Source organism: Culex pipiens, chromosome 2, assembly GCF_016801865.2.
Source record: "Culex pipiens pallens isolate TS chromosome 2, TS_CPP_V2, whole genome shotgun sequence".
Taxonomy (NCBI): Eukaryota; Metazoa; Arthropoda; class Insecta; order Diptera; family Culicidae; genus Culex; species Culex pipiens.
This window is the reverse complement of record NC_068938.1, coordinates 190198080-190216549: the sequence shown is the minus strand read 5'-3', so window position 1 is coordinate 190216549 and position 18470 is coordinate 190198080. Positions and strand designations below refer to the sequence as shown.

Here is an 18470-nt window from a genome sequence, read left to right as displayed (position 1 = left end):
TGGCAAAATTACAAAAATTTTCTGACATAAAAGATGTATCCCTTTCTAGATGTAATATTACCATGTTACCAAGATATCACACAAGCATCGATATATCAAAATAAAACAAAGAAGAAACATTTCTCCAAAAAATAGTTGTGACCCACTAAACTCCCTTATTCTACCATCTTTCTCGCCAACCATGACTCGCCAAGTTTATTATTCTTCCCTTTGTTTCACACATGTTTTACCTCTCCACATATCGCAGAACAACCCTCAGTTCTCATATCTCTACCCTGTCTGTCCTCTCTCTCACACTCTGCACGCAGCTTCCAGGTCACCACGTCAATTTGAATAATCCCCTCACACTATCTCTCCCTCTCCCCATATACCTCTTTATCTCATCAAGTCCATCATTATCTCTGTTAAGCTCTCGAATGCTAGCTCTCTTCCTCATGCTCTGCTCTGTGTCCACAGAGATGACTGTCCTGTTCCGTTCCGGTATCACGAGATCACACTTGTCGCATCCAGGGTGAAAGTGGCTTTATTCGGCCTACCTGTAGTTATGGGCAATTTAGGTGACTCAGCTCAAAGCTTAAGTGGCTTGTTGATCCTCACTTAAGACCCCAATGTCGACCCTTTTGGGTTGAAGCGATCTTCGTTGATCCTCAGTTTATGGTGTAGAGCCAACAGGGCAAAAACAATGGAGAAACCGTTGCGTTAGGGTTGACGCAAGGTGCGGACCGTCGAGCGCTTTTTTGGATATCAACGGCTCCGGTGTCCAACGGCACCGTCAGTAGCGATCGTCGCGTCAAAGTGGTAGCATCTGGTCTGCCAGTTGTCGGGTACTACAGGGATCACCGCAAGTGTGGGAACGCACGTGAGGAAGGGTGATCGTCGCGAAAAACTGTCACACTGAAAAGTTATTTTAGGGTGGCGCGTGGTTGGAGAAAAAAAGTGTTCTATTTTAGTGTTTTACCGGTTTTTATTAACTCAGTTGTTGTTGATTCAACGCGCCGCGATTCAGCTCAACTCCACAATGAAAGTGTACGTACATAAAAGCATTCCAGTGCGACGACATGGTTGAGCAACATGGTAATGTGAAGCATTGATTGCATGCAGTGACCGGTAGTGTTTTGGAAAAAAAGTGTTTGCAATCATAACAGAGAGTAACATAACAGACTTATAACATCAAGCTCGAAACTGCATACGACGCAAACTACGCTGGCGCGAAGGTGTTAATTGGTTGTATACCTTGAGGAAGAGATTTATCATCAGAAATCACCAGAAAATAAACTCTCTGTGATGTAGTTTGGCGAAATCACCGTGTTTCGTACTGAAAAGTTCAAAGTCAGGAAACCACTGCCAAAATTACTTAGAATAAAAAACGACTAAACCAACCAACAAAACCATGAATCGGAGAAGAGTGTTGAGGGCGCTGCTAGCGTTGAGTTGTGTTCAGCTGGTGATGGTAGCCGGAAGTGGTGTGGATGGTAGTGCAGAACACCGAGAGCATCCGACGACGGTATCGGGTGGATCGGTTGGCGCAGGAGCAGGGTCAGCTGCAGAGAATAAGTTCCTGAAGTATTTGTTCAACAAGTATGGCAGCAAGGGAGTGATATCGTTTGAGGTTGGTTTCATGCTGAGCATCACGCTCTAAAGGTCTTTTTATATTTTTTTTTTATATTTCTTGGTTCAGGAAGTACCTATATTTTATTACTTTTGTTTGTGAAACTTGAGTGTATGCCCTAAACACCTGTCTTTATTCCGAGTGAATCCATGTTGTCCCTTGACCTGTAGGTTCTAGAGAGCCTGGAGCTTATTAGAGAACGGCCATCTCAAACCAAAAGTACCAATCGAAGCACGAGAACTGTCAAACGGACGTACCAATCGAGCATAAGACAATGGATTTCGCTCGATTGGCTCTTGGCTCCAGGTTCTTTAGTAGGATCGATTGAACGAAAAGCACAAAAATCCCATAGAAATTTCCTTGTAAATTTCAACTCGCTGGGGACAGTCCAATTCTCAACCAAATGGGCTGATATTTGGCATGAGAGTCCCTATGGGTATCCTCTACAAAGGGAACCTCGGTTTGCCGTGATCTGAGAACTTTTAGTTTTGGTTGAAACACCCTAATACTTCTACATGAACGAACGAGCTGGTCTTAAAATTAAGCTTAAATTGCTGATATTATTGTTCACAACGATAAAGTTAATTTTTCTGAGTACAATGACCCTTCTTACGACCGCAAAGGGCTTAAAATGGATTTTTAAATCAAATTATAAATAAACTTCGCAACCGTTCTTGACAGAAAAGGTCCTACTTGATTGCTCATTCCAAAGGGACCATAAATGATCCATAAAAAAAATGTTGTCTTTTGTGTTTGTGTTTTTTTTTTCAATAATATGAAAAGAGTGATCAGAATTGGTTTTTAATCGTGTTTGGTTCAATTGTAGGGAAGAGTGGGGAGACTTGATCCCCGGGGACACTTGATCCCAAGCCTGTATCTCGTCAGCATGTGGGTAAAACAATTAGCTTTGTTCTAGAAAGTTGTGCGAAATTGACTAAAACTCATTGTAGAAAACAATGAAAAAAAAAATAAAAAATGTTTAGATTGAGTTACACACATTTTTCTAAAAAGTGTGCAAAAAACTTCCAAGAGATCTTTTTTCTTTGTTTTGATAAGTATAGAAAGCACTCAAAAGTTGTTCAAAAAATATTTTTTATACATGAATTGTTTGATAAACATATCAACTCCAAAACCCTTACGCATTTGACTTTAAATTTATCGTCATAATATTTTTACAATCAATTGTTTAAAAAAGTGTGTTTAGGGAGACTTGATCTCTGCATTTTTACATTCACTGGAATCCTCAAGATTAAATAATTGGGCTGGGTTTTCGTACATAGTTTCCTTTAGTATAGTTGTACATAACTTACTGCAGTTTGAACCATTTATCAAAAGTTTTGTAAACAAAAATTACCAGCTTTTGTAAGTATGCTCAAATTTGGTCTAAAAAAAGAAAATTTTAAGTTTTTAAATATTTTGCATGCTAAACTTGTTATATTTTGAACACAAACGTACAGGTTTAATGTTAAATTGCTGTAACTTATAGAAAATTAAAAGTTTGGATGAGTAAAAAACATTTTGCTTAAGATTTCTTCAAAATGTTGTAAGGGGGATCAAATTACCCCCAACATTTTGAAAATGCCGGTTTAAAATATTTGTTTAAAACGCTTGGCATGATTCGAAGAATTTATCTGATGAAATACCCTTATTAGCCAAACATAGTTGAATGTTTAAGCTTTCAATTCACGCAAAAAGATCATAGTTTTGTGAGAAATTGACAGAGTTATGTGCGATACATAAAAAGGGGATCAAGTCTCCCCACTCTCCCCTACATAAATATTTACATGGGGCTTTAAGGCCCTATTTATCTAATTTTTAAATCAAAAAGGAGGCGAACTGGGAAAGACAACACTGTTTGCACATAACTTATTTGGAAGCGCAAATGTAGAACGATTAAAATCATTACATTAGTGTTACTTTTCGAATATAATCTTGTTTTTTTTCCTATTTATATTGATGGCTAGATTAACTATCAACAACTTTTATTATTTTATAATTTTTAAATATTTTGATTGTGTTGAGGGTAGGGGAACGGCATCTAATTCCAGCGTGCCTCTAATGTTGGCAGGTCAGAACTTTGACATTCAATTAAAGCTAATTAAAAGCGTTTTCAACTGAAATCGAGTGATAAATTGCTCAAAGAGAATTGAGCAAGCAAGTTTCTATCAAAAGTTTTGCAAAATTAGTTGTTTAAATAGTGAAAATCAGCAAATTGGATGGAATTAGGAGCGAGTGCTTAACCTGCCAAACATACGAGAATTTCCTCTACTTAAAAAGACCCAGTGCGTGATGGTGCAACACCTGGTTTAAGAGACACTTTTAGCTACTTTACGAAAAATATGATTGAAAATCATTTTTTAAACAAAATTAAAATTTCAATTGAAAAGTATCATCATCAAGGATGGCGTTGAATGTGGGGGGTGAGTCCGGGTCATACAAATTTCAGCATTTTTGTTAGACACAATCTCACCAATAGACCCCTGATGACGGTACTTTAGATTATTTTTGATAAAATGTTCCGTTTTCATGTTAAAGCTAGTTTTGAATTTCTTTCCGTAAATTTTATTATTTTCTGACTTGTTGTTCACACTTAAATGTAACTATTACCCAATAAAATGACAAAATCATAAATCGCAGTTGTTTTTTACCGTTTTCGGCCTGAGCAATTCTCCATGAAATCGGAAATGGATTTTATTTCGTATATTTAAAATTGGTAGAAACTTTATGAAACTTTATTATTTTGAAATTCAGAAAATATTTTTATCAACTAGATTTAAAATTAAAAAAAAAATCAAATCAATGTTCGCCGAGCTTAGTCAAAAACATAAAGACTATCCCGGGCAGACGGTAATAACAAAATTCATGCCATTTCAATAACAAATATTGTTAAAATAACAGAAAGTGTTATGGAATCTTCTTGAAAAATCCATTTTTGCATAAGGGTTTCATAACATAATTCTGGCAACACTGCAACGGAAAGGTCAGCTTTTGTTTTGCTCCTCAAGCATCGTTAATTTATTAACGTTTTTCGCGTTTTATCTCCTTTATTTTCATATTTCCGGCCGTCGGAGGTCATCTACGGATCGGGACAAGTGGGGGTTGAACGACACCGGTTCCACCAGGACAAAAACATCCCCATTTTTTGCGACGTCCTCAGCGGCAAGTTTGAGGTTAGGATGACGAGCAGACGATCGGTGAACAGCAAGGCGGGAAAAACCAGCAAGCCGCAAATCGACCAGGAGGCCATCTCCCAGCAGCTGCAGGAGATTTCGGCAAAGCTGTGCAAGCTCGACGAGTTGGAAAAACTCAACAAGGACCTTCAGGGCAACCTGTTGAAGCTTTCCCATCGCGTGGACGCTGTCACCGCCGAGAACCGTCTCCTCAAGCAGGAGATCGCGGATCTCAAGCAGGCGCAGCTGCAGGACGAGATCTTGATCAAAGGGTTCAAGCTGGAACGCCCGGAGCAACACCGGGAAGTGTTCCAGAACGTCTGTAAGGCTACTGGTTTCGAAGCACCAGACGTCAAGGAAGTGCGCCCCCTGGTGTTCAAGAAGAATCAGCATACGGACGCTGTTCTGGTCAAGTTTTGGCGCGTTGAGGACAAGAACCGGTTCATCAAGTGTGTGCGGTCAATCAAGAAGCCACTGACCCCGCGCGACGTGAACGTTCGATCCAAAAGCAAGTTCATTCTTGTGCAGGATCACCTCACGCCGGAGAAGTTGCAGCTTCACAACAAGGCCTGGGATCTGACGAAATTGGGTCTGCAGCGTCCGTGGTTCTACAGAGGTTCCACCTGGATCAGTCATCCGGAGTCCAAGAAGCCGTTCCGTGTGGGTGACTCGAAGGACGTCGATGAAATCGAGTTCATCCTGTGCACGCGCGAGGACAACGGCCACCCAGACTTGAGTGAGGTAATTGAATCGGAAAATTAACTGCTCGTAATTTATGGAAGATTTTGAGAACTTAATTGATCAGGATTTTGAGTCATCTAATTTTTTGTTTCCTAGTGTTGACGGATATGATCGGGACATTTCCGATTTTGCGGGTTTTCTTTTTGTTCAAGTAAATGCTAGAAGTATAAGTAATATTAACCGTTTTGATAAGCTTAAATTTGCTCTTCACAAGTTGCCACGTAAACCAGATGTGCTTGTTGTGAGTGAAACATGGGTTTCCGTTGATTTAGTTCAACTATACGATATTGATGGTTACGAATCAACTTTTTCTTGTCGTAAAGATGGTAGAGGGGGCGGTCTAGCTGTGTTTGTGCTTAAAAAACTCAACTTTTCAATTATCAATAGTTCAGAAATAGTCTCTGCAAATAACTCGATAAATTTCATTCAAATTAAAATTTTTAGTGATAACGATAAATCTCTTCTTGTTTCTTCTTATTATAGGCCACCAGATGATAGTATTTTAACTGATTTTTTCAACCATTTAGAAAGTACATTATCTTCAAGTAACTCCTTACACATACTCGTAGGCGACATAAACATAGATACTAAATCCTCTTCTACTAAATTAAACGATTATTTAAATATCTTATCATCATTCGGTTTTTCGATAACTAACACAAACATAACTAGACCATCCAGTAACTCAATTATTGATCATGTAGCATTTAATTATACTGAACATTTTTCAATCATTAATGATACCATCCATAATCCTGACAGTGATCATAATTTTATTGTTACTTTAGTTCCATTTTCTCCTCATTTATTACCAAACACACCTAAATTTAAACAACACATCAATTATTGTAGATTAGAGCAACTTCTTGAACTACGATTTAATCCAACCTACATGGGCAATTATGATGATCCTAATGAATTTTACAATTATTTCCTTTCGACTCTTAACAGAACTTTAACAGAATGCACGACACAAATCGAACTAAAGTCAAAACCATCAGAAATCTGTCCTTGGATGACTGATGGTTTAAAAACTTTGCTGAATTCATCGAAAAATCTAAGAAAAAAAAGAAAGAAGTTTGTTTCACTAGGTAAAAATACTGATAATATTGACATAAAAATACAGAATCTAACTGAAAGAATTCAAAATTATAACGACACATTGAACAAAAAGTACTACATTAACAAATTTGCAAATGCCAAGAACACAAAAGAAATTTGGAATAATATTAATAATGTCTTAGGGCGTAATAAAAAATTCAACTCACCATCTGAAATGACCCAAACTCTTCCTTCTGGCCAACAAGTAAAAATATCAGAAAAACAAGAAATCGTGAACGAATTCAATAATTATTTCACTTCAATTGGAGAACAAATGGCTCAGAAAATTGTAATTAACCCGAATGATGATATAAACAAATTTGAAACGTTGAAACGAAGTCAAAGAACTTTTTTCCTAAATCCTACTAATGAAACTGAAATTGAAAATCTAATTAATTCGTTTAGTAACAATACTGCTAGTGGCTTCGATAAAATTAGTGCTTTCCTTCTTAAAAAGTTAAGTCATGTAGTTTCCCCTATTCTTTCTAATATTTTCAATTTGTGTATGTCTCAAGGCATTTATCCTGATAAATTAAAAATAGCTAGGGTAACCCCAGTTTTTAAAGCAGGTTCCCCTTCATTATTTAACAATTATAGGCCCATCTCTGTTTTGTCTGTCCTCAATAAGATATTTGAAAAAATTCTATTCAATCGCTTAACCATTTTTCTAAATAGTAATAATTTTCTCTGTCCCCAACAATATGGTTTTCGGGAAAAATCATCTACATCGAATGCTGTTATTGACCTCGTAAATAAGATTCAACTTAACTTAGATAATCGCGATGACGTTCTTGGTTTATTTTTAGATTTATCGAAAGCATTTGATACAGTTGATCGAAAAATATTAATAGATAAACTTAGATATGCTGGCGTTCGTGGTATTGCTTTGGATTTATTTACTAGTTATCTTTCTAATCGTGCTCAGTTTGTTTGTATTGATGGAATACATAGCTTGCTAACTTTAGTAAACGTGGGAGTACCTCAAGGCTCTGTGCTTGGTCCATTGTTTTTTATTATATACTTAAATGATTTTTCGTTACTTCCTCTTAAAGGGGACTTGAGGCTCTTTGCAGATGATTCTTCTCTCTTTTATAATAACAAGTCTACTAACATGAATGATCTTAATTTGCGAGACGATCTAACAATAGTAATCGAATACTTTAGATTGAATAAATTAACATTGAATATTAACAAAACGAACATTATAAATATAAAAAATTCTTCACGTTCAATACCCAATAGTTTATCTCTCACCACAAGTAAATTTCCAGATTTAGAAGTAGTCTCAGACACTAAATATTTAGGTATCATTCTAGATAATCGTCTTAATTGGTCAGCACATATCAACGCTCTTATACTAAAACTTCATAAAATCACTGGTATCATCTTTAAAATAAAGCACAAGCTTCCTCAAAAAGTTCTTTTTCTCATCTATCATTCTCTATTTCATTCTATACTTTCCTATGTAACAGCTGTTTGGGGTAATGCATGTGGTCTTCTTATCAATAAACTTCAAGTAGCTCAAAATAGAATCCTAAAAATCATCTTAAATCTTCCTATTCGTAGTCACACAGTCGATTTGTATGTAAAGAATAATATTTTACCTGTCAGGGGAATATATGTGTTTCAAGTTTGTAGTTTCATTTACCTTTGCTTAAATAATAAAACCCATAGTAATACTAAATTTGTTCGTTCTAACCATCAATATGGTACAAGATATCACGATCTGTTGAATCGTCCTAACGTAACCACAGTACCTGGTGAGCGCAGTATAAATTTCAATGGAGCTCAGCTTTATAATTATTTTAACAATAGATTTGGTAAAAGTTCATCCTTAAATATCTTCAAAAATCAACTAAAGCAGTGTTTGTCCCGACCTGACATCATAGAAAAACTTCTAAAGTCCGTTAATATTTTCGCTTAATTATTTTGTTAGTTAATTCTCCGATTCATTCCCTCGTTTGTATTTGTATCCATCTTGAACACATTTATCTTGGTAGTTTTCTTTTATTTATTTTCAGCCGCTAATCGCCAGAAACCGAACTCCTTAAAAGGTCTACGCCGATGGAGTTCTGGAGCCAGCCGCATCAACTTTGTCGTTACATTTTTATTTAATTTTCAATGACATGTAATCTACTTAATTTGTATTGCACATTGAAAAGAAACAGTTTTTTCAGTCAGCACTTTGCTGGCTTTTTCTGTCAAATAAAAACAATCAATCAATCAATCAATCATAACAAAGTTTGTTATTGGTCTGATATTTATTGAAAGTCAAAACAACTTGGGAATAACATTTTTTGTTATGGAAGAATACCTCCAACTGTTATTGGGATGATCGGATTAGTTGTTAAAATAACAAAAAATAATAACAAAGATTTGTTCGAAGAATAACTTAAAATGTTATTAGTCTGTTATTACAATAACAATCCAATAACAAAAAAATCATAACGACGAATAACAAATCTTGTTATTAATAACATAAAATGTTATTGGCCCAGTATTTTGAAATATCAAAAAATGTTATCCCCAAGTTATTTCCGTCTGCTCGGGATTCGGAAAACACTTAAACAGTTTTAGTTTTCTCAATTTCAATTCATAGATTTTTCTCGGCATCGAAAAAAAACACATATTGTCATTCATTGAAACTGTTTAATAAACAAAATTTAAGTTATTTTTACCTTTGATTAACACTACAATTGACCACATGCAGGGCAAAAATGTGTGTTAATGTTGTAAAATGCATAATTCTCAAGTACAGTTGTCTTACAATCAAAAGTTTTCAAAAAAATAATTATAGCGAAAAAAACTATTTTCGAAAAATAACAACAAAATAAAAATATTTTTATCTGGTTCAATCATACCTAACATGATCATCAATGTAGTTAATTGCACGTCATTGAAATTTAAAAGTTTTTGAAAAATACATTTTTAGTTCCCAGTTTTTTCAAGTCAATACCAAAAAGAGGGGAGGCGGTATAATTTTAGAAATATTTTCATCGGATTCTTTGAGTGAGTTACTTCTTCCGATTTTTTTAAATAACTTTTTTAGAGTGTATCTTTTTTTCTGAATTGTCCTTATCATATTTGCACAAAAATAAATCGATCATAAACTCCCTTTTCGAGATTCAGATTCTCGACACATACCATTTTTGTAAGATCAGCTGTCAATATTGTATGGATGCAAAATGCCTTCTTTGATTAAAAGGAAGTTGAAAACCTGTATCGTGGATGTCAAAAGTTCAGAAGTCCTGGAAGTTCTTAATTTCATGCCTTTAGGTTGTTTAATTATTTAACAAATTTCTTTGAAGCGAAAGCCATTTGAGGATCCGGTTGATTTCTCGACATTCATTTCTTTTTTATGGATTCCTCGTCCCTTCAAACAGCAAAGTTCGTTCTTTAAGACTATCCCTCCGATATCGACACAGAGAGATTGAACTGTTTTCAATGTGGTTATATATTACAAAATTCGCTTAATTTATTTTTAGTTTTGTACATTGTACAGTAGAAGTAAAAACAGAGCTTGTTCAAATATTGTTTCAATGTATTCATAATAAACGTCTTCCTTATTCTCCGGATTATTGCGTGCTGTTTTATTCATGTTTTGATCTTTTGAATCAACAAAGTGACTAGGATAACATTTTAAGATAAGATAAGAAGCATCATAAAGTACCAAAACAATGAAAAAATGAATTTACCTGTTTTCGAAATAACAGTGGTTCGCAAAATATACTTTTTTAATTGCCAAAGGCGGTATTTTTTGAGCATTGGATTTTTATGAAAATTCAATGAGAAGCAATGAAAACATCTATCCAATCAGTCCAATTTCTAAACTCTTATCAGTAGAAAGTCAAAAATGAAAAGGAAATCCATTCTTCCTGACGTCATTATTCGATGACTAAGTCCAATTTACTCCGTAGATTACGCAGGGTCACTGACATTGCACCGTAAGCCCATCACGTAAATCTCCCCCACTCTCTGCGGCGGGTAGAGACAATGGATGCGCAATCTCAGCTATCACTCGAACTGTGCGTGTGCACGCTAAACAGAATCCTTATCCTTCTTCAAAGCCCTCCCCGTCGTCATCCCGTCGCGAGTACGTGACAAAGTGAGCAATCAGACTTATCAATCTCTCGCTCTCTTTCTCTTTTGCATCCTCTTCGTTTCCAGGGCCTGGAACACCTGATGCACAGTCTGGGTCTGGGCGGGTTGGATTTCACCCCGTCCCACACGCTGGACGAACATCGCCCGGAAGGATTCCGCACGGACGATCTTCTGAAGGATCCCTTCACGACCCCGGAAGATGATCATGAGGTGGACGCGAAGGTCACCGTTGCGTTCAACGGGATCGACGACCACGGACGACCCCAGTACAGTACGGTGCAGCAGGGTAGTACGGCTGCGCCGGAGGAAGGGACACTTCGGAATCGGAGGGAGCAGCAGCAGGGTCACGAGGCGATCATCAACGGGTCCGACTGGATCCGGGAGCTGAACGAGGTGGTGTCACCGTCCACGGAGAAGGTCCAGGGCGGCAATAAAACTGAGCAGCAGCAAGCTGATGATGAAGATAAAACGCTCAAGTGGCACAATGAGATATGGCAGGAAATTATCTTCAAAGATATTCACGATCCTCAGCATCGTCATCCGAGACGTGACGGTAAGATTCGTCTCAGTTCTGCTGAACTAAATAGTTACTCTAAGATAAAGTAAACAACTCGCGGTAATTAGGTTAGTGTGGGCACGAGGCAGGAATTAAGGTTGACCGTCGTGCTGCGGATATTACGCGTTCTTGACTTAGTCCACAGTTAAGGGGACAACGATCCAATTTGGCACACTAAACCAGATTCTAGATAGACAATGTACCGCCTGAACTACCTTAAAGTAGACGCATTCACTAAACGCCCATAATGCACTTTGGCTGGAAACGTGCCCTGAATACGGTGACCGGCCAGATGGGGGATCGGATCGGAACAAAAGCAGCTACCTGATCATCATCGCCGCGTTGAATTGAAATGATGCATCATTCAAAAGTGCAAATCAGAGAACCTGCTGGCAACGCGGTAGACACTGAGCTGTGGCCCATGGTTGAGACTGATTGCTATCATAAATGGCACTAATTTTCGCGTGGCGCATAAATTGGCGTGACGCTGACGATGTATGGCTAGTGACGGTATGCTAATGTGGGTTCTCTTTGGAAGGTGAGAATGTGAGATAGGGATTTTCTTAGGCCAGATTGAGTGCTGCTATTTTTCTGAATTTATTGTTTAAATCAGCAAAATTAGCTATCGTTGATCAACATAAAAAAAGTCATTTAAATTTTAAAAAAAATCCTTTGAATTTTTTCCTAAAATGTTAAAACACATTCGAGCAATTTTCTACACCCAGAACTGGGCATCGGTATACGAGAGGATAAAAAGCATGGTTTGATAGTAAAACCCTTTTGCTAAGCAATCGAATCCAGAAGGGAAAAGATCACCAGTTGTGTCAATCCGAGTCGGGATTTTAACCCCGATCTACCGCTCACGAGGCAACAGGCTACGTGGCTCGGTTCCAAGAAGCCTGCAGTTCAAAAATGGTAGAGATGGTCTTTCTGGTCTGATCAAAAACAATTAGCTCGACGACCCAACCGCCCGCGTGCCTTTCGATCAACGATGATATGTAAAGGACTTATTATTTAGTACAGCGTTTAATCAATTTGGAGCAATTCCATGTCAAGTAGGGAATCGGTTGTACCGGACCCTCTCCGATTTCAATGAAAAATTTTGTAGACATGTTATCTTACGCTTAGGTAAGCCATTTTTGTGTATATGGAGCCAGTCATAGATAATGACATTTTAGATGGGCGTAAGTGTTTTCAATATTGTTGTAATTCGGAATGTATTCAAATACTTTATACCTATCTGGAAGCCGTTGCGTTGTATCAAAAAGTGGTCAGAGACAAACTTATCCAGGTTTTTAAGCGAAGATGGCGTTTGAATGGTGAACGTCCGAAATGTCAAAATCACGCAGTGGTACCAATATTCCGAAAAAAAGTGTGCCATGGCGTCAGCCACATTTGTTTTATAATGTTGGTGCTACTGCGTGATTTTGACATTTCGGATGTTCACCATTTGAACGCCATCTTCGCTTAAAAACCTGGATAGGAAATTTGAAAGGCCGTGTTTGAATGATGCTGGATAATCTGGATTGTTCCTAGAAATTCACTAAAACCAAGTACACCAACGAGTAGATCAACTTTTTGAGAACATTTCTGTTTATTTTCACTTTTATTAAAGGTTATGCTATTCCTTTTACAAGCATTTAAAAAAATATTTCAAAAATGCATTCTAATCAGTCGAGTCCATCGGGCCACGCCCATTTTTCTATTTTCAGCTTAGTTTTTTTTTCTGCCAGCGCTCTTTTAAGTCTGCTTAGTGCTGCCAAAATTGATGAAATTTTAAGCGAACACTCATTTATTATAGCATTTATAGCACATTTATAGCGAAAGTTTCCTGGCAGCACTTGCTCACTCCAACAGGCGCTGCACCAGCATGTTGGTGGTGTTGGTGGCCACCCTTTGTTCTTTATTTGCCTTCGCTTCTCGCTCGGTTTTCTTCAGCCTTCGATTAGAATCGGTATTCAAAATTGAAACGTCAAAAGACTTAGCGCGTTTGTTTTTTTGTTGGTGCTTGCTAATTATTTACATTTTTCGGGATTATTTTTCAAGTGAGCGACTAAGTAATGGTCAAAAGAACATGTTGCCGGTAGTTGAAAGCAATTTTATATCTTAAGCGCTTTGAAATCGTTAGCGCAGGTGAAAAGATATTGATGGCGACTTTCGTTAAGCTCTGATCTTGCGTGTGGATGTGTGTGCCACCAAAATGATGAGAAATGGTCTCGCAAAATAGAAATTATGATCAAAAGTGCATTAAATTTGATCTTTTAGGCCAGTAAGTGGCATAAATTTGCGTGCTTACTCTAGGCGGTGCTGTTGCTGGTAAGTTTATAGCCTGAAAAGTATTTTTGGAGCTTTAATCGAGCATCAAACTCTGCATATGACGAAGATAGGTGTTTGATTAGAAAGGGTATATTTCCCCTAGTTCAGTGGATGGTAGTAACCTGGAAAGCATCAAACAAAAGAGTTATTTTGAGCCAATCTGCATCAATTGCTAAAATTCGATGTCAACGCATATGGGACATTTATGCGATCAGGGGTAGTTTTTCTGAGGCCTTCGGATAATCGAGTTTAGACTGTATTCTCATAATCAAAAATAGAAAAAAATATACAACCAAAAAAATAACGGAATTAATATTCCACAACTGACACTGAACTCTGTATTTAACACGAGGGTTTTTACTACGACAACCTCTCAGAAATCATTCATAAAAAAGGCATGAAAAAAGGCATTGAAATGTTGATATTCTATACCATGCCAGGCCTACTGTTATTTTTTTTTTGCCAAATATTATACTATGAACTCTACTCTTATTTATAATATAACAAACAGTGAAAGATGCATCACGGATGCATGCCATTGTCATCTCATTTTATATGTTTATTGCGGCATATGTTTTCTTCCCCGAGATAAGCACACCACCTTGTTCAAACATTGTTTCAAACGCGCAATTGTGAAGAAATCATGACAGATTTTTCTCGTTGTACGAGCCAGCTTTGCAACAAAGTTTCTAATTTATTTCCTCCCCCCTCACAGATCACCGAAAATCCTGCCTCTCGCCAATGTCCATGGTCCACCTGGTGCTGGAGGAACCGAGCAACTTTGAGGGAATGCTGCGTGAAAACTTCAACTTTGGCCAAGAGTTGAGGCACCACTTGCAACGTCGTCGCCGACGATCGCTGCCCCACGCCCACCACCATAACCATCAGGAGGGGGAGGAGGACGGGCAGGATGAGGAGTGGGACCACGAGGTTGAGGAGATTATCGCTGCGAGGATCAAGATCACCCCGGCGACGTTCAAAGACCTGTGTCCGGCACTGTTGGCCCAGATTGACCAGCGAGCGTGCCACCAAAAGCTGAGGGATCAACCGATGATCGAGAAGAAGTTGTTTGGGCATGGTAAGGTTTGAGATTTTTTTTTTGTTGAATTTGGGATAAATGAACATGGTTTATTGTTGCAGCATGGATCTACGCCGTGATCTGCGTCACGATCATCTCCATTTGTGGGCTGGCTGGCGTCGCGATGGTTCCCCTTGCCAAGTCGGTTGCGTACGATGAGATTTTGAGATTCCTGGTAGCTCTCGCCGTTGGAACCTTGTGTGGAGATGCCCTGATGGTGAGTTCGCTGTAAATTCGATTTCTTGGCAGGTTGATCAAGATGTCTACTGTTTCAGCACCTTCTACCCCACGCCCTCATAACTCACGGCGATCCAGAAGATCCTCACCAACCTTCCGGTGACGATCACGGCCACTCCCACAGCGATGAGCCCGTCTGGCTGTGCTGCTGTGCCTTCCTGAGTGCCCTCTTCATGTACACCCTGGAAACGGTGCTGCCCTTGCTGCGATCAGTCGAAGGTCACGGAGGAGGTCACCACGGCCATGCGCATGGTCGGGCCAAGGTGGCCCCAGCTCCAGAACCCACACCTTCAGACCTGCATCAGGTCCGACGCAACACCAACGTGACCGACGACATCGAGCTGGACCTGCAGGACAGTCGGAAGAAGGAACTCAACACGATGCTGGAGAAGAAGCAGGTCGAGCAGCAGCCGCTGAGTCCGGTGGCGTTCATGGTGATCCTCGGCGATGGGCTGCACAACGTGACCGATGGGTTGGCCATTGGGGCGGCGTTCGCGGCAGACCCGGTTACGGGAATGGCCACCTCGCTGGCCATCTTGTGCCACGAGCTACCTCACGAGCTGGGAGATTTCGCGCTACTCCTGCAGACCGGAGTTAGCATAAAACGGGCCATGTTCCTCAATATCGTGTCCTCGATTCTTAGTTTTGCCGGTACGATCGAAGACCTTCAACCTTACAAACATTCCCAACTAACCTCCAACTCGTTTCAGGCATGTTCATCGGACTGCTGGTGACCGGGCTGCACGAGTCGGTCGTCCGGTGGATCTACGCGGGGACGGCCGGCACGTTCCTGTACATTGCGCTGGCCGATCTTGTGCCGGAGATGAACCGAGATCTGCACGATCCGGCGGTGGAGGGTCAGCGGTGCAAAAAGTTGCGCCTCATTTGGTCCCAGATCGCGGGGATCTTCCTGGGTGGGATGATTATGCTGGTGATTGCGCTGAACGAGGATCACTTGCGGGTGCTGTTTGAATAAATTATGTTGACTAATTTTAACAAAATCTTTTTTTTTTATTTGTCAGAGAAGTCCATTACATGCTATTAGCTTATTACATTTATGGTTGAGTTTAATACCATAGGAATAATTTTGATTTCTTATGCGCAAACAACCCACCATTTTCTAATGTCGATATCTCAGCAACGAATGGTCCGATTTTCAATGTTAAATGTTTTCAATTTTTTCCGATCCTTTCGAAAACATTTTTTTTTCAAAAATTAAGACAAACATTTCAAAAGGGATAAACATTCAATATTACACCCTTTTGAAACGTTAGTCTTGTTTAAAAAAATTGAAAGGATCGGAAAATTTCACGAATGTTTCATGTTTTAACAATAGGTCTATTCCCGTACTGCAGAATTCTGCAATTCTGCACAAAAACGGCAGCAGAGCGTTCCCGTACTTTTCTGCAACAAAAGTAACTTTTATCCCAGGCAGAACTTCTGCAATGAGAGAGGCTGAAGTTGCAGCAAAACCGTTCCCGTACTTTTCTGCAAGCTCTCTCTTCTCTTTCGTGTTGAAAAGTAACTGCAAGTTGGTGTGAGTGCACGCTTACATAAAATTTGCAAGTTGGGTTAAATCAAGCATTTTATTATTATGTACTTGTAATAAATTTTATGTTTTATTATTACTAAATTTAAGTAGTCTTTTTGAAGGGACATTTGTATATTTGGAATTGATGGATGTTGGGGTATTTTTTAATGTCTGGTTTTATTGTTTAAAGATTGATTTCTGATCTTAAATTGTTTTTGAACAGACTAAATATATGTGTTAAAATACTAGGTATATTTAATTGTCAAATAATAAATTGTACCTGTGATGGTGCTACCAATTTGTATTCTTATATGAACCAAAATGTTCAATGTATTTTGTTGAACTTTCAATGAAGGAATCATAAAAAGGTATTAGACTATACCAAATAAATAATAAATATAATTGATTATATAATTGATGACCATACAATTTTTGCTGAAACATATGTTACGTTGTTTACACATCATATTTTATATTATTAAAATTGATATACATTTTATTAAAAAATATACGGTATACTCTGCACCACAATTCTTCTTAAATTCTTAAATTCTTAAATTCTTAAATTGCCGCATTCTTGAATCATAAAAAATACACATATTTTGGAGTCATATTCTAGGTTAGAAACGCATATTTAGAGGATTTAGAGATTAGAAATTTTGAAGAGGTCTTCGGATAACAGAGTACAAACTGTATCTTTTTTTATAATTGAGTTTTTAATTTTTTTCATATACAAAATTTTCAAATTTTACTGTTTTTCAAATTATAATTTCTTTGAATTTTTTAACTGTAGATTTTGAATTTTGATGTTCTAAACTCTTAAATATTCAAACTTTTGATTTTTTATTTCGAATTAAAAATATTTGAATTTATGAGATCTTAACTAGGGTCTGAACTTTTATATTTTTCAACCTTTTTTTTATATTTTGTTTTTTTTTTTAAACTAAGCTTTTTTTCAATTTTAAACATTTTGAATTACTTAATTTTTAATTATTTGAATTTTTTAAGCTTTGAATCTGTGATTTTTTTTCTGATATAAAAATTTGCATTTCAAATTTCTTAAATACCTGATTTTTTTTTAGTTTCTAAATAAAAAAAATCTTAGTTTTTTTTTAAATATTTTTATTTATGAATTTCTTAATTTCTGAGTTTCTAAATTTATGTGTTTCCATATTTTTGAGTTTGTGATTCATATACTTTCTAATATTTTTCAATTTTGCTGCGGCACCGTTGTTCTTCCATGTGACATCCATAATTTATTTATGTTATCCTGAATAAAAAATCCTTCAAATGGTCTGTTATCAAAACATGTATTTATGATTCCTTCTATATTAAACCTTTGTTCGTCATTTTTTTTAATTATATTTGTTGAACTTACCTGCAACTCTCATTTCTATTTTTTTACCTAATGTAAAAGTTTTGAATTGTTTCCAATGTATAATTTCTACCTAAGCATAAGTCGTCGCATAAGCATCTTTTAAATAAAATGTTGAGTTGCATAAAACAATAAGTAAAGGTAAACTTCCTTCAATTCAATTTTTGTCAATCCCTTTTTTTAACAATAAAAAAAAACTTTAATACCCAATTTGAGTAAATCCACTCAACTGTGTACAATATTGCAGAAAAAGTACTGGAACGCGCTACCCAGGCAAAAGTTTTGCGGCTTCTCTCCTTGCAGAACTTCTGCAAAAGAGAGAGATGAAGAGAGCGAGCTGAAAAGTACGGGAACGTGCTGCAAAAAAGTGACTTATGCTGGCTGCAGAATTCTGCAGAAGCTGCAGAAATTCTGCAATTCTGCAGGTACGGGAATAGACCTAATGAAAGTTCGTTGCTGAGATGTCGACATTATAAAATGGTGGGTTGTTTAGGAGAGACTTGGAAAACATCAATTTTCATGTTTTTAAACCTTTGCATGGCAATATCTCAGCAACTAAGAATCGTATCAAAAAAGTTCAAAAAGCAAAATACATATAAAGAATTTTCTAAGCCTATTTTCACTCTTCGTCAGCCCGATTTTGTGCAACCATCTG

At 37.5% G+C, this 18470-nt stretch overlaps 1 protein-coding gene across 1 annotated transcript; it reads left to right on the top strand.

The window, feature by feature from the left end:
• Positions 1–765: 765 nt before the first annotated feature.
• Positions 766–15910, top strand: LOC120422936 (zinc transporter ZIP10). The gene is made up of 6 exons (XM_039586515.2): positions 766–1609; positions 10789–11275; positions 14310–14672; positions 14735–14889; positions 14948–15560; positions 15620–15910. Exons 1-6 carry the CDS (start codon positions 1391–1393, stop codon positions 15883–15885), a joined length of 2103 nt encoding a protein of 700 aa, XP_039442449.1. The 5' UTR covers positions 766–1390; the 3' UTR covers positions 15886–15910.
• The last annotated feature ends 2560 nt before the right edge of the window (positions 15911–18470 follow it).

What these genes read in the sequence shown, in the direction of transcription:
- LOC120422936 (XM_039586515.2), top strand. Translation starts at nt 1,391, where the DNA reads ATGAATCGGAGAAGAGTGTTGAGGGCGCTGCTAGCGTTGAGTTGTGTT. An exon ending in GAAGAAGTTGTTTGGGCATG is followed by an intron (nt 14,673 to 14,734) that starts GTAAGGTTTGAG and finishes TTATTGTTGCAG; the next exon opens with CATGGATCTACGCCGTGATC. An exon ending in TGTGTGGAGATGCCCTGATG is followed by an intron (nt 14,890 to 14,947) that starts GTGAGTTCGCTG and finishes CTACTGTTTCAG; the next exon opens with CACCTTCTACCCCACGCCCT.